This window comes from Alligator mississippiensis, chromosome 2 (genome assembly GCF_030867095.1).
Source record: "Alligator mississippiensis isolate rAllMis1 chromosome 2, rAllMis1, whole genome shotgun sequence".
NCBI lineage: Eukaryota > Metazoa > Chordata > Crocodylia > Alligatoridae > Alligator > Alligator mississippiensis.
In genome coordinates this window covers 34,480,220-34,497,152 of record NC_081825.1, presented here as the reverse complement: position 1 = coordinate 34,497,152, position 16,933 = coordinate 34,480,220, and the positions used below count along the sequence as shown (strand labels likewise).

Genomic DNA, 16,933 nt, shown 5'->3' with positions numbered 1-16,933 from the left:
CATTAAAGACTAAAATCCTGAACTGAAATTTGTATCAGTTGAAAGTATTCATCTTTAAAGATGCATAGAATTAGCTCATGTACCTGCTATCAAGGTTCTTGCAGTTTTGAACTAAGTCACTAATTGAAGATAATGAAAACATGGCATTAAGCATAGGAACAGCCACTTCAGGACAGTGTTCTACGTCCAGTCGATGAAGCAATTCTAAAACATCCCCTTCAGTCACCCGCAACCAAGACTGAAGAAGTTTCTTCTTCACCACCTCCTTAACAGCATCTATTTAGCGATAAAGGAAGCTAATTATATTGAAAGTATAAAGTACCATGTTTCCCATATATATTCAAATACAATTTCATACTGCATATTTCTTAGTCCATTTTAAAATATGGTCAGTAACTTCTTACAATCTGATACAAGGAAAGAGGCAATATGATAACAGAAAAACACACCACTGAGTTTTACGTTGCTGCCTCTGGTTTTCAAGAGAATCAAAAAGTGAGCCATCTTGCCCCTGCCTCTAAAAGCACCAGAAATAATAAAGACATACAAAGTAGAGGTGCCCCAATACATCGGTCTGGTATCAGATCGGTACTGATATAAAGAAACTGATTTGATACTGGCCTTAAGTGGCCAATAATTGGGCCAATAAATGCCCATGCTGCACACAGCCGCAACGCAGCCCACAGGCAATGAAGACAGCCTGCAGTGTGAAGAGCTGCCTCTAGCTATTAAGTTTGGGGTGGGGAGGAAGGCGATCAAGACCCTGCTGTGAGGGAGGGAGGGGCTAGAGCTGGGGCAAGTGCTGCTCAGTCAGGGTGGGTGGGCAGGGGACAAAGCCTCAGCTCATCCAGGGACATGGGATAGAGCAGGGCTCATCTGGGGAAAGGGGGGGGCGCCTGGAGGAGGCAGCTCATCCAACGACTCCCGCTACCACTGCTGTCACTCGTTTGGGAGAGCACCGGGAAGCATGTACCCCCGGATCTGTGTGAGGCAGGGAGGGGCTGGGGCTGTTCCCAGCAGAGCCCGGGCCAGGCAGAGCGTGCAGGAGGCAGTGCCGCTGGGAGCAGGGGGCTATAAGGAGGCTACAGCGAACTTTGGTGGCTGCAGACCCCCCCATAGCCCCCTGCCAATGATGTCACTCCCCCGCCCTGCCCGTCTTTGGCTCTGCCAGGAACAGGCCCCAGATCTGCACGGGGTGGACTGGAGCTGGGGCAGTTCCCAGCGGAGCCTGGGCCAGGCACAGCGGTGCCGCTGGGAGGGGGCTACAGGGTGGGCTGAAGCCACCCTGAAGTTCACCATAACCCCCGCTCATAACCCTATTAAAGAATTTGAAGTACGGAGAATAAGTGTTGACTTGGGCTGAATGTAAAAACCAAACTTTAGATATAGACAAATATAGCAACTGTATCACTATGACAGCATACCAATACAAGCTGTTACGCTACAGCTTGTACCTCTGCATGTTTCTGCATATCTGTGAGTATGCAAGCATAGCAAAACTATGAAAAATAATTGACAATAAACCTTAAAAAACTGAATCCATTAGTAACAGCAAGCAAAAATGATGAAGGAAATAGTTCTCTTACCAGATCTGTCATTGAGTCCTTGCTGCAATAGCTTTACTCTCTGGGCTATGGACAAAACTTTCATTGGAACCTTTTCTGCCAAAACCTTTAAAAAAAAAGACAGATATCTGACAAATTAATTTCTACACCGTAGACTCAGCAGCTTGAAACTGAACACTCCAAGTACCCATTATGGTGGTAAATAAAAGGTAAACCTAACAGAATCAAGAATGTAGAAGCATAGTTAAAAAATTAAATGCTACTGTCTAACAGCAATTACAAAACAAGCTTCTGACCATAGTCTCAAAGATAGATAAACCTGCTGCATTTGTGGCCCAGTGTTGTGGAGAACCAAGGAGAGAAACTCTTGACCTTGCAGTCTCAACTACATTTTACTTCAGCAGGGTTTTATATGAACACAGGAGTCTGCTTACTTAATCCTGCACAGCATTAGCACTTAAATTTTTCCTTCCTGGCACTTAAGAGCAAATTTTCCTTTGAGGCACTAAAAAGAGAACTCAAACATGTTATTTGATTAAATAACACTGCTACATTAAACCAAAATATCTCCTTCAGAGACCATCAGTACAGATAGCAACCTAAAAACTAAAGTTTGATTACCTAAGAGGGCCCTGGATGATTGGAAAAGGGCAAACAGCACTCATCCAAGAGGAGGATCCAGGGAACTACATTCAGCTTCACCTCAGTCCCTGGAAAAAAAAAATCATGGAGCAGGTCCTCAAGGAATCCATTTCTAAGTACTTGGAGAAGAAGGTGATTAGGAACAGTCAGCATGGATTCACCAAGGGCAAGTCATGCCTGACCAACCTGACTACCTTCTATAAGAAGACTGGCTCTGTGGATGTGGGAAGAACAGTGGACATCATATACTTTGACTGCATCAAAAACCTTACTAAATTCTCCCACACTCTTAAAAGCAAGCTAAAGAAGTACATGTTAGATGAATGGACTGTAAGGTGAACAGAAAAATAGCTAGGTCAGACTCAAAAGGGTAATAATCAATGGCCCCATGTCTAGCTGGCAGCTCGTATCAAGTGGATTGCTCCAAGAGTCAGTCCTAGGGTTGGTTGTTGAATACCTTCATCAGTACTGTGAAAGATGGGATGGAGTGCACCCTCATCAAGTCTTCAGATGACGTCAAGCTGGGGACAGTAGTAGATATGCTGGAGGGTAGGGCTAGGATTCAGAGACCTAGACAAATTGGAGGACTGGCCAAAAGAAACCTCATGAGGTTCAATAAGGAGAAGTGAAAGTCCTGCACTTAGGATGGAACAATCCCATGCACCAGTATAGACTGGGGACTGAGTGGCTAGATAGCAGCCCTACAAAAATGGACCTGGGGGGTTACAATGGACAGTAACCTGAATATGAGCCAACAGTGCGCCTTTGTTGCAAAGAAGGCTAATGACATACTAGGATGCATTAGTAGGATCGCTACCAAGAGATCAAGGGAAGTGATTATTCCCCTTTATTAGGCACTGGTGAGGCCACATCTGGAGTAGCGTGCCCAGTTTTGGGCCCCCACTACAGAAAGGATGTGGATAAATTAGAAAGAGTCCAGCAGAAGGCAATGAAAATAGCTAGGGGGCAGAGGCACATAACTTCTGAGGAGAGGCTGAGGGAACTGGGCATATTAAAGTTCAGAGAACAAACTGAGGGGGGATTTAGCAGCCTTCAACTACCTGAATAGTGGTTCGAAGGAGGATGGAGCTAAAACTCTTCTCAGTGGTGGGTATGTGACTGTTTCTTGAACTTCAGCCTTTGAGGCTTCTGGAATAAAAACATTTCTTTCTTTGTGTTTATACCACACTTTGGACATTTAGGTGCTACTACAATAAAGCAATACATGAATCCTAATGAAACTCTAATGACACACAGGCTATAGGGAAAAAATGCATAGCTCTGAGAAAAAAGTTGAATTTACAAAACAAGTAGGAAACAAATAGAATGTTTATGTTCTCTGTTCCTGAAGAGCTGTGCTCAAAAAAGTCTGCATACTCACCACTACAAAATTTGCCTTTGTTCATGTTCACAATGACCAAAAACCTCATGTCACCAAGGAAAAATTGACTACTTTTGCAAAGTTTCAGAAGAAGCAACTTGAAAAGTTAGGGACCCTGGCTGTGCCTTATGCAAGAACTTTCCCCATAACAGAGTATGAAAAATACCAATTACCTCTCTTTTCCATCAAGAGATTATTTTACAAAACAAAAAGTTTCAGAAGGTTTTGAAACAGAAATTAAAAGATGTTGGGATGTTTTACCTCATACGCCAGCTTCCTGACAGCTTCTTTAACATCCATAATACGACCGACAATTTTTGGCAATGTCTGGGCAGATACAGCAATACATGATAACACTGCACGCCTCACTTCTGAATTTGAATCATTTTCAAGCAAAGTGTTATAAACTAGAGAAGCCAAAAGAAAAATTTCGTTTTTAACATGAAATATTCACAGTATAGAATAAAAACTATTACATTATTTCTTTGTTTGCCATTTGCACCACTTGGGGAACCACCATTTTCCCCCACAAAAAACAAACTTTGCATCACAGTTGAGATTAGAATAGTCAACATGTGGTGCACATGTAACAAGTAGTATAGGCACCTTCTGTGTGACACATGCAGATAGGGCAGGAAGCAGAAGCAAACAGCAAGCTGACTAACAGACCAAGCAGGAAGCACAGGGAAGAGAGCAGAAAACAGAGCAGCAGATCAGGCAGGGAAAGGAATAGGACTAGCACTTGGGGGAAAGCAAAGGGCTTAAACTTGTGGTACACCTGCTAAAAGAATTGGCCCTCACTGGTTTAGACCCTAACCAACTATAAATGAGCAAGTATCTTGTATTAATTAAATAGGCCAGAGATTCATTTAGGAAAGGGGCAAGCAATTATTTCAGCTGAAGGGCAACTTAGAGGTTTGTGAGCTTTGGAGGGCCACATTGGTAGCCCTGCCCCTTAACAGTAGCCCCACCCCCTAGTTGCCATCTTGGAACCAGAAGTCCTGCCCCTAACCCCTGACCTTCGCCACCAGAAGCCCCTCCCCTCTTGTCCCCCAGAAATACTCCTTTTGGGAGGGGGGTTACATCTTAGAACCAGAAAAAAACAATCATACACTAAAAGCCAAACATCTACTATAACACATGTTAACTTTATTACAAATGATATTTGTCATGATTTGTGTTTGCATAGTATATATAGAAGTGATTGCATAATAACCAAAAAATAAAATCTTAGTGTCATAGTGTGAGAGAGAAGGGAAATGGATGGACTCTGATCGAAGAGGAGGGGAGCCCAGGCCCCTGCTTCCCCGCGGAGTCCCAGGACCTGCACAGCAGGGAGTGGCAAAGGCAGATGCCTCCATTGCATAGAGCTTCCCTCCAGTGCTTCACAAGTGTGGGAGTCGCACATGTGCAGCACAGGGCTTTGGCAATAGAGGCAGCCCAGCTAGGCTGCGCTCCTCGCCCCTACGTGCAACGCCGGCCACAGCCACGTGCCACTGGGCACCAGTGCCTGCACTGGGCACGAGCTCCCTGAGAACTTCCACCTAGAATATAGGGGGAACATGGCAGAGGGGTCTCCACACCCATCTTCACACCCACACCCTACCCAACCAAGCTCTGTGCTGCTGCCACCAGCCCCAACCCCACACTCCTGCCCAGGGGCAGCTCCCTGCCTTCTCTGCCCCTGCCACTTCCCTACCTGCTGCAAGTGGGACACCAGGGAAGCCAAGCAGATCCCCCAGAGGCTGTAGCAGTGGCAGCAGCAGCACTGCCTGGGAGCTGTGTGCTGGTTTGGCTGGACACTTCTGCCCATGACAATGACAGTGAGGCACAACACGGTATGCTGGCAGGGGGTGTATATAGTGGGCATCTCGCTCCCACCCTCATGGGCACACAGGCTAGGTGGGGTAGAATTAGTTGGCTGTCACAGTGGGTTGAATAAGAGTGCCTGGCAGGCCAAATCTGGCCCACAAGTCATATTTTGCCTGTCCCTGATTTAGGGCCTATCCCACAGGCAGGACTTTCTCAATATAGAGGCCTTTTTGATGGAACTCCCTTCCAAGGAGGAATATGAGGGCACAGCATAGTTCCCATTGTTTTGAAAGACTTGCGACTACTTCAGACTCTCCCCCCTTCCCTTTTTTAAATTGTTCTTTATTTTATCTGTTATCTCAGTTTCTCCCATTTTTTTGTTTTTATATGGACTTTATTTGATAGCCCAATTGTTGCTGGCAGCATATATGGCTTGTAGGGCTGTGCAAAATGGCACCATTCCATTTCAACTTGTGTTTCGATGGAACAGCGTTTAGTTTCAAATTTCATTTCGATTCGAAATAGCTGTTCCGTTTCATTTACTTGAAACAGTGATACTGTTTTGACATTTCATCCATAGACTGTAATGGGGAAGCTCGAAACAGCCTCTCTCATCCAGCAGGCAGATCAGGGGCCCGCAACCCCAGGAGGGCTATGCAGGTCCTCCCAGGAACCGGATCTGCCTGCCAGATGAGGGAAGGAAATGGGTGCTGCCGCATGGGACTGGGGAACTGAGGAAGTAAACTGAGCCTGATCACTCAGTTCCCCTCCCCAGCACTATGATCAGGCTGAGGAAAGGAACTCAGCCCAGCTGAGCCAAGTTCTCCTCCCCAGCCTGATCATAGCACTGGGGAGGGGAACTGAGCCCTCAGGCTCAGTTCCCTTCCCCTGCGCTGCAATCGGCTTCCCGCAGCCCAGCCACGGGAGTCAGGGAAAACCAGGGCTGCACTCCCTGCCTGGCTTGGCTGAGCCATATGGGGCTGCGGAGCCGCTGGGAGTGCAGCCCTGGTTCTCCCCCATCTCTCACCACCTGGCCGCTTCAAAACATTGTAACTAGCCTCATTTTGTTTCGAAGCCCTGTTTCATTTTGATTTCGCTGTTTCAAACTTGGAATGAGTCACAACAGTGTCGAAACAAAACAGCCAGCAACATTTTGCACAGCCCTAATGGCTTGGCTTGCCACTATTCTGACTTATATTTGCAAATTGTTGGAAAGGCAACTTATAAAAAAGATTTTAAAAAATGTTATTGTCAAAAATTCTGTAATTTGACAATGTAAAACATTATTGTTGTATAGTAATAATTATTTTTAACAGGATGTAAAGTTTAGTTAATGTAAAAAAGGAAAACCTTAGACAACAAATATTAACAAGTGCTTATTGGAAGGGAAAGGAAGCAAATACAATGCCAGAAGTCAGAGCACTCACCATTAACAACGGAGCAGTTCTCATCCTTGGGATCCTGAAGTCTACACAGTGCCAGTACAGCCTGGATTCTCACATTTGGAAATTTATCCTTCAGTCTAATCAGCATGGCTTCGTTAATTTTATCAAACAATTCATCATCAATCTGGGCATTTTCTGGCATATTTTCCAAAAGTTTATTAACAAGCTGGCATGCTCGAAATCTAACTGCATGGCTGTTTGCATTGTGAGACTTAAAGGAAAAAAAAGTCAAGTACATTCAATTTTTCTTATTTCTACTATATGTTATACAGCAACGCATGCATGTACACACTGAACTGCCTGAACACATATCATATGCATATGTTGTTCCATACGGTCAGACGCTGACTATGATTCTGCAAGACCTCATTATCAACTTTACTATTGTGAACAATCCCATTGAAAGAATAGTAGTAAAGAACCAGATCATATTCTCCTTATTATTAAAAGGTGATCACTAAAATGTGATTATGTTCCACTTCGCTCAAGTCCCTAAAGAAAAAGTGAGAATGCAAACAGTAGATGAGTCTATCTGCTTGCTGCTTTTTCTGACTTAGCCGTAAGCCTATGATAAAGGTATGTCATAGAAGTATGTACATCTGTGTTTTTTCCTCTCTCCCCACTCCACCTCCCAAGGACTGAAACAGGTGGAAACGGGTTACACTTTGGTGCAATAGGTGGAATGGGATCTGGCCCAAAGTCTTTGCAGAATTGTTGGTTATCTGAATACTTTAAGGCAAAAACTGAAAAAAATTCAAAGAATAATAAACTGATTTCATTTTCAGACTTTTTTTTTTTTTTTTCTTTTTTCATATTCCAAGTTTTGGTCAGCTTACTTGCAGAATTGTAATTTTAAAACTATTTTTAATATGGAAAAGTCACACACTATCAGCAATTTCTTGTTACTAGAATAATTTTCATTAAAATATTGTAAGAGGTCTAAACTAGAAAGCTTTGTCAATGCATGCTGGGCATGTCTACACGTGCTTTTATGCACACCTAAACTTAATGTACATTAAGGCGATTTAGGCATGCATCGACACATGCACTTGCTAAGGCGCATTAACATGGTGTGCAGACCGACTTGGGACTAAAGTTAGTCCCAAGCCAGTCGACATACACAGCATTAATACCCCTTAAAGCGTCTAAATGTATGTTAAGGTGCTTTAACTATTTGTGCCTATATTTGATACCTGCTTTTGCAGGTATCAAATTTAGGCATGAATTGCCTAAAATCACCATTTTTAAAGGCACATTAAGGGTGCATATGTGTAGACCTACACCCTTAATGAGTCGTAAAAATGGCTGATGCACCTTAAAAATCAGCACATGTAGACATGCCCATTGCACTATAAGCCAGCCTTACCTTTCTAGTACACAGACAGGAGTTTACAGAAGTGCTTATATCTGTAAAACTTCTGCTGGTTCATCAACCAGAGCTATACTTGTATAAGTGTGTAAAGCTGCTTATAAACAACATCACTGATTATCAAACAGGGTGTCATGGTACCCTGGAGTGCCTTTTGATCCTTTCAAGGCTGCCCTGGGTTCTACACAATGTTAGCACTGTTTAGGTATACAAACATGATTCGCAAGATAAACCCAGAGATTTCAAATAGGAATCCAGTGTCCAAACCATTATGACATGCTGTAGTCTTCTCTAATTCTCTGCTAGAGAAAAACTGCTATATTATTTGTCACTTGGTTTTTGGCTAAGGAAAACTAAGAGCTGACATTTTCCAAGGAGTGCCTTAAAAGGCTGAGAACTGCTAAACTAAATTTACATTTGGTCTTTAATAGCACACCAAAACAGCAAAAGAAAAAGCCCAACACATCTCTAACCAACAAAGCTGTGCCAGTAAAAATTGACAAGTTTTGACCAGTCTCAACCTGATCCACGTTTGACCATCACATTAGTCTGGAGAAGAGAAAACTGAGGGAGGATTTAATAGCAATCTCCAACTACCTAAAAGGTACTTACAAAGAGGCTGGAGCCAGACTGTTTCTGTTCCAGGATGGAGCTAGACTGCTCCAGTTGCAGCAAGAGAAGTTTAGGTTAGATCTTCAGAAAAGCTCTCACAAGGAAGGTAGTAAAGTACTGGAACAGGTTACCAACAGGTTGTAGAATCTCGATCCTTTGAGATTTTTAAAGACCTGGGTAGCCTTATCTGGGATGCTGTAGATGAACAGTCCTGCTTTGAGCAAAGGGCTGGACTAGATCAGTTGATCTCCTGAGGTCCCTTCCAACCTTAATCTTCTATGATTAATAATTGAATAAAAGCTGTTATCATACCTTAAGTAGGAAGTTAAACGAGTAATTCAGAAGTGAATTGTTTTCCTCTTCCTCAGTAACACCCTCTTCATTTGCTTGATAGAGTGAACTTATGAACTTAGCTGCAAAATTTATCACTTGCTCTACTGCGGGTTCCCGCTTGTAAACTACCATTGGATATTTAAGGAAATTAAGAAACTCCTCATGAAAATTTTTCTTCTCATCCAGCTGAAAGATAGCAATCACAGTGATTTGTGAATGAGTGAAGGGAAATGATTCATCTAGTACAATATATTAATGAGCACCTGCAGGCATACCCACAGAACATGAGAAAGAGTCTCTCAAACAAGTAGCAACTGTTTGAGGTGTGTGCAACCTTTCGGCAACCAGACACCAAGTTAATACAGCACAGGTCTCCTTGGGCTAGAGGCATGAGGTGACAGAGGCAGCCACTGGACTGGCACATTCTCACGCAAACACACTTGGTGGGCAGGATAAAAATCACTGTGCAGCCAGATCTGGGTTATGGGCAGCCCACCCCAATTTAGATCCTTACGCTAAAAACAGACCACTGGTTTAAAACTGGTTTTGACTTGCATGAAAACAGGCCAAGAGAATCATTTACACAGGCATCCTGAATAATAATTACTGTATTTCAACTGTATATACATCAACATAGTGTCTAAGTCAACCCCATTTTTCTGATCCAAAATGTTACAGATTTCATAGATCCAGTGTATAAGCCAACCTAACTTTTTTAGATCAGAAATTGGGGGGGGGGGGGGGGGGGGGGGGAAGAGAGGCAGAGACATGCCACAGCGCCGCTCACACGGGACAGGACTGGGCTTGGCTGGCACAACCTCATCCCCCGCAAGTGGCACTGCCTAGGCTGTGCCAGAGAAGAACTGAGCCTGGCGCCATTCGCAGGGGATAGGGCTGCACCAGCCAAGCCCCGAGACCGGCCCTGTCTACTGTGAGTAGCGCTGCCGAGCACCAAGCCCAGCCCTGTTCCTTGCAAGCAGCACCAGACTCGGTGCTCGGCTGCCACGGCCCAGGCAGCACCACTCACAGGAGACGGGGCCACGCCAGACTAGTGTCGAACCCAGCACCGCTCACAGGGGATGGGGACAAGGCTATGCTCAGTGCTCACCTGGCATGGCCCCATCCCGTGGGCAGCGCTGCCTGGGCCACACCAGCCCAGCGCCAAGCCTTGCCTCATCGGCAGCAAACGGTGATGCCGAGTGCAGACCCTAGCCCTGCCCCCTGCGAGCAGTGCCCAGCTTAATTAGCCACCAGGCCCCCAGGGCAGTGGTTCCCAGTCTGTGGCACGGGCACCACCAGTGGCACATGTTAACACATGCACGATAATTACTTTACGATGACAAAAAATGTGCTGACGGTACTTCACGCTGTATCGATTTAAATTGGCGGTGCGCAACCTGTCAAGAGTGTAGGAACCGCAGCCCAAGAGTATTAATCAAGCTTCCCATCCAACTGCCTCCGGCGGGCGGGACGGGGCGGCGCCCGGGCACCTCATGTGTGACGGCGGGGCCCGAGCTCCCCATGCATCGGCCCTGGAACCCGGGCCCGTCGCTCACCTGCGCGTAGGTCCGCCTCAAGGCCGCCACCAGCTTCGCCTGGCTCTGCTGCGGCTTCTGCGCCAGCGCGAAGGCGTCGCGGATCGACAACAGCTCCGCATCTGCACCCATGGCTGCCACGACCCGCCAACGGCCACCGCCCAACGGCCCCCGCGCGCCCGCTTCAAACGCATCACGTGAGGCCGCGCCAATCTCGCGAGAACAGAAGCGGGCGGGGCCAGGCTGTGGGGTTCTCCCGAGGGTGCGGGCGAGGTGGCCTCTTGTTTCGCTCGCGCCGCCTCCAAGCTCGCCGGCCGCGGGGCAGGAGAGAAGCTAATTTGGTTTGGAAAAAGAGAAGCTTTTCATGTTGTTGAAAAAAAAGACCAGAAAAACCCAACAACCCAATATGAGAAACAATTAGGTTTTAGAAAAATATAGAAAAGCAGAGGATTACGTACCTAGCTACATGCAAAATTAGTTTCCCGGCTTCCGATGTGCCTTCATTGCACCTGCATGATGGTGCTGGAAAAGAGAAAATACAGGGAGGGGGGCGACAATCGACTCTTTCAAAAATTTTATTGTAAAAAATTCTGTAATGACAATGTAAAACATGTTTTCTGTAGCATTTTCACAATTAGTAAATGAAATAATTATTTTTAATAGGTTGTAAAGTTTAGTTCATGTAAAAAAGGAAAACCTTAGATGACAGATATTAATGTGCTTATTGGAAGGGAAAGGAAGCAAATACGATGCCAAAAGTCAGAGCACTCACCATTAACAACAGAGCAGCTCTCATCCTTGGGATCCTGAAGTCTAGACAGTGCCGGTACAGCCTGGATTCTCACATCTGGAAATGTATCCTTCAGTCTAATCAGCTTGGGTTCATTAATTTATCAAACAATTCATCATCGATCTGGGCATTTTGTGGCATATTTTCCAAAAGTTTATTAACAAGCTGGCACACTCAAAATCTAACTTCATGGCTGCTTGCATTGTGAGACTTAAAGGAAAAAAAGTCAAATACATTCACTTTTTCTTATTTCTAATATATGTTATACAGCAATGCATGCATGTACACACTGCACTGCCTGAACACATATCATATGCATATGTTGTTCCATACTGGTCAGACCCTGACTATGATTCTGCAAGAGCTCATTATCAACTTTACTATTGCAAACAATCCTATTGAAAAATTGTCAGGGAACTAAATTGCTAACTAGGGTTTTTCCCCTGAATCTTAGTGGTACTAATTTCAATATGTACCCTTGTTGAGTAGATACAATTTTCAAACCCTTGCACCGTGGCAGGAGTATGCAACAGGTGGCGCCACACTACACATATCTGCAAATCACTGCTCCATCCCACCATGAGTTTAGACCCGCCGCACAGGCAAAGTAACCATCATGGAGCCCAGCTAGAAAAAGAGTCAACTACAAAGTTAGTGCTTGAAAGGGTGCAACAACTTTCTAGCTGGTTTCTGTCCAGCTTTAGTCAGACTCAGTAGTGCCTGTAGTATCTCTCATGTCCCTGCAGTAGATGTTTAGTCCACCCAGCCAGGTGCAAGGGGCTGGCTGAGGGGAGAAGCACTTTCCCCCACTGTCCCAAACCCACAGCGCAGGTCTGGGGAAGGCATTGCCCCTTGTTCTGCCCCTAATGGTGCCAGACAAGGAAAGATATACACTTCACCCAATGAAGCAAGTCAGCTGTGCCGCAACACATTGCAGCTCTGCTCCATTCTGTGATATCTTTTCTAGCCTTAGCAAGCCAAGTCCTTCTCCTCCCAGCTTTGATGGATGAGATCTTGCAGCTGTGGTTCTCAACCCTTTTGGAGTTGAGGTGCCCCTCAATACCTGTTGTTGAAATGCAGGGCCACACAGTTAACTAGTTTATCTATTACAGCGCTACCTCTTTGTGGAGGACCAGGCAGTAGGCAGGCAGGGAGGGATTAGCCAGGCAGGGACGAGCCTGAACCTGCACTTACCTCTCGTTACACCTCAGGCACCCCATGGTTCCACAACTCCTGGGTTAAGAATCACTGTTTAAATCAGGGGTAGGCAACCCCCAGCATGGGTGCCACAGCATGGCACGCAAAGGCATTCTGCTTAGCATGCACACCTGGGGGAAGGGGCTGGGGCTGCGCTGCCACAACAAGGATTGGGCCCTTCATGGCTTCCCCGCCATCTGTACCTGGCACACCAGCATCTTACAAGTGGAGGTGTTTTTGGCACTCTGCCCAAAAATGTTGTCAACCCCTGGTTTAAAAGCTCAAAGATAATGGGAGAAATTTTAGAATCTTTGTATTCTCCTTTGCCTGAGGAAGGTATGTGAGCCTGAAAGCTTGAAAATAAAGATTTTTTTTTTTGCAACTATCTAGATGGTGTAATAAAAGATATTGCCTCTGCCATGCTGACTGCTTTTGGTTTCAGACCAACATGACTACAACCTTTATCTCTCAAAAATAAAGGAGGCATGTACACAAAACCCAGAAACATGAGGCAAGGGATTTGACTTGCTGGTTTTGAAGTCCTGGAGCTGGCAACCTCATACCTGGTATTTAGATTAGGAGGGAGGTGTGGGTAGAAGCTGGAGAGGGTAGCTTGGGCAACTCTTGCTATTAGAAGAGTGAAAATCCTCCTGTGAGACTATGTTAAGATAATGACCATGCATTTACCTGTAACTTAAAGCGATACCACATTAAGCTGTATTGTATAAAGGGTTGGGATGATTCAACTGTCTTTGCAAGGGCATCTTTACTATTAACTGAACTCAAATTGGGTTGCAAAATTAGAAGTTTTGGGATGAATATATACAGCAAGTGTCTGGAAACAATATGGCTTTAGTGACATAACAAGTTTAGGTTTGTACTAATATAAAACAATTTAAGGTTATAAAACCTGAGTGCTAATTTAGCAGGCTAGTTGAAGACATAATCTTAAAGGAAACAGAAAAAAATAAAAAAAATCCTCTCATGTTTTGAAAACCAGAAGTCCTGGCAGAGCCAGATGGATAGAAAAAAAATTAGATTTAAGTCCTATTTTCTTGTTAATGCACCCCTCCCCCATTGCTTCAGGATAGTGAGGCACATATTTGCTGCTATCCACAACTAATCTAGTTTATGCCCCCAACCTTAATATAATACAAACGTTTTCTTGGCCTATCATATAATGTAACTCTGCAAACACATAGTTACTGCAACTGAAGGTAAATTATACGTGAGGCTTACAAACAAAGCCATACCAAATTAGAGCTGCATACTCCATGAGCTCCTCAGCTCCATAGACAAATTAAATAGAATACATTTAATATAACCACAGTTGCAGGCAACAGATTCTTTACCAAAACATCTCTCTGTTACAAACATAATGGGTCTCCAGAGATGAAGAATAGAAGGGACCAGCTTGACACTGTTGATGCTCATTGTCCCATTAATTTGAGTTTGAAAGTTCCAACAGAAAACCTCACTTTAACTTTCCAGGTTTACATTTGAATTTTACCAGCAGCCTTCATGGTTTTGTAAGTCTTCCACCCCCAAACAATAAACACTTACTTAATCTTTACACAGGAGCATTTTTAATTTGAGAATAGTAGGCTACAGGAAATCCACTGAAGCACTAAGTTTTAAATAAGGTCACAGCCTAGTCACTGTTAGGTTTGTTTATATTTCCTAAATTGCCAGAGAAGAAATGTGTGATCTCACTTACCTAAGCTGCTCTTCCCCCACTATTTCCCTAATCTTTCACCTGATTTAAAGATTCACCTACTTTCTCCACACTAGCAAAGTAAATAATTTAAAATTAAACAATAGACATTCTGATTCACTCTTTTTAAGGGTTTGAAAACTATATCTACTAAACATGGATGGATATGGAAATTGGTACCACTAAGATTTAGGGGGAAAACCCTAGTTAGCAATTTAGTTCCCAGACATACTTTGCAATTTTGAATTAATCTATGAAAGAGTTTATTGTTGTCCTCTTTCCTTTATTTGCTATATCTGTCTCTTAGCCAGCACCATCATACAGGTGCAATGAAGGAACATCAGAAACCCAAGGAATTAATTTTACGTGTAGTTAGGTAATCCTCTGCTTTTCTATATTTTTTCTACAATCTAATTTTTTCTCATACTGTTTATTTTGTGTGTGTCTTTTTTCAACAACATCAAAATCTTCTTTTTTCCAAACTAAATTAGCTTCTCTTCTTGTTTTTATAATATTTCCCTCATTTCCTCCACCATCAAAAATTCTACTCTTAATCTTTTCCTGCCCCAGCAAAAATTTCTCTTTCAGCCATGTGGTTTCTACCTATACCATACTCTCATTTTCCTATTTTCTCCTCTTCTGTATTGGTCTACAACTTTCTCTATGATTTGTACCCTTCTCTTCTACAACTTTTGTTCTTCCCACATTTTTCTATTTAGGTTCACGGTATGGGAGTAAGAAAGGTCTTCTGATCTACCCTCTCTTTCTTTTAAGATCAAGGCAGAAGTGAAGCTCTCTTGCAGGCAGCTGCTATTTTGGGTGGTATATTTGGTAGTTTAACTCAGTTAACACAATTTAAGCTAAAATTGTTTTTTTATATATATCTATCAATTGCCTAGCCAAATGGACAAAACTAGATGTTTTAGTAACATGTTCTTAGAGGCCCACTTTTAAATAGAATCTTAATATGAACAGTTTAGTTGTAGTAGGCCTGATTTTTTCCCCTCCTTAACATCTTGCTTAATCCTTTCCATCTATATAGCATGAATGCGATATGAGTGCAAACCAGTACAAAATCTGAACCACAAACATTCCCACTTTGCAGAGGTATTAACAATGCCACAACATGGAAGGCTGGGGAGATTAGGCCTGGTGGAAAGATACTGCGAATATATTCAGTAGCATGTCAGTCACAAAAATGCTGGGAAAAGGCATGTAACTGTGGAGGCCAAGGACATTTGTAACTTAAGGTAACATCCATGCAGAATTTGGGATTTGTTTGGTTGAGGGTGAGTGGGGCTTTGTTTTGTTCTTAGCATCTAGTTGCCAAGTGGTCTTCAGGTTTCAGGACAAATTCTGCCAACAATAGAAGAAATGATGGTATATATTTAAATGACTGTGGTGTGGGTCTTCAAATCTTTTTCACCATAACACAGTATGAACATTAGTTAATGGAATTCAGTAGATTAGCTGGATCAGGTAGTAAGATTGAACATACTTCCAAAGATGATTATGGAAGCCCAAACCATTTTGTGATGCTAAAATGAAAAGTTCTTTCTATCTTTTTCTATATCAGTGCAGTGCACTAGAAAAGAAAAGAAAAAAAGACCGTCAAACAATGTAAAACATGACCACTAGGAGTCAGTCTTGTTTCAGATATAGCTGACCTAAGAAGCATCATTTTTTTTATATGCAGAATAATACAATGCTTTGCTCTTTCAAATTGTGCCCAAGGGTTATGGTAAATTTAACTTATGTATTGGGAACTGAAAGAGGCAGCCCCGGTCTAAAAAGAACAAGACCTTATTTTATATATAAAATAAAATAAAAACTTGATGACAAGAACTTAGCTTTAAGCATCAGATATTTCTTTTGACACAACAAAACCATTTGTGTGGTAGTGTTGTATAAAGAAAAATGTTCATATATAATAATTATGTTATAAGAAATACCTAATTCTTAAACACAAATACCCAAAATACTTGTCATTAAGCCTAATGACTTGTCCTGATAGCACACTTGTACTCTGGGAATAGAGGAAATAGAAATTGCATAATAAATCCTGCAGCTGTGAGATTTACTTGTCATGTCATAAAAAAGGCTTTAAAAAAATACATGCTAAAACTAATACTGTGATTGGGAAGTAGTCAATCTGTGGAAATAACTATCATTAACCACAGATTCTTCATTAAATTATTATTTGTGAAACCCATATTTCTTAAGGAATTGCCTGGGACCTGTGAAATAGCAATTTAAAAAAGCATTAGAAAAATATATTTAGCTAACAAAATATGCTGAAGTTTCAGACAATTTTAGCTAGCCTTTCCATTATAGAGTGCAGGGAAGGGAATTTACTGGTGATCCGCCAATTTTTATTGGATTTTGTCAGTCTAGAAACTCAATAAATTTGCCTTAAAAATAAATTGTGTGCTTGACTATGAAGACTAAATTATTTTTGACAGTCACATATTTGTTAGACTTTTGCAACTATTTGCATATTGGGTATCATATGAGACTCTTTTCCCAACAAAATACTCC

At 42.9% G+C, this 16,933-nt stretch overlaps 1 protein-coding gene across 4 annotated transcripts in view; it reads right to left on the bottom strand.

Moving 5' to 3' along the window:
• NCAPG (non-SMC condensin I complex subunit G) overlaps positions 1 to 10,888 on the bottom strand; it is a 39,830-nt gene extending 28,942 nt beyond the window's left edge. For 3 of the 4 annotated variants that reach the window (XM_019480045.2, XM_019480053.2, XM_019480059.2), the window contains exons 1-6: positions 10,716 to 10,888; positions 9,139 to 9,345; positions 6,828 to 7,056; positions 3,850 to 3,995; positions 1,587 to 1,671; positions 84 to 276 (exon numbers count right to left, since the gene is read on the bottom strand). In XM_019480045.2, the coding sequence (XP_019335590.1) occupies positions 84 to 276; positions 1,587 to 1,671; positions 3,850 to 3,995; positions 6,828 to 7,056; positions 9,139 to 9,345; positions 10,716 to 10,826 (971 nt within the window). In that variant the 5' untranslated portion in view covers positions 10,827 to 10,888. The remainder of the gene's footprint in view (positions 1 to 83; positions 277 to 1,586; positions 1,672 to 3,849; positions 3,996 to 6,827; positions 7,057 to 9,138; positions 9,346 to 10,715) is intronic. The other variant, XM_006267224.3, reaches the window with a different exon arrangement.
• Between the last annotated feature and the right edge of the window lie 6,045 nt (positions 10,889 to 16,933).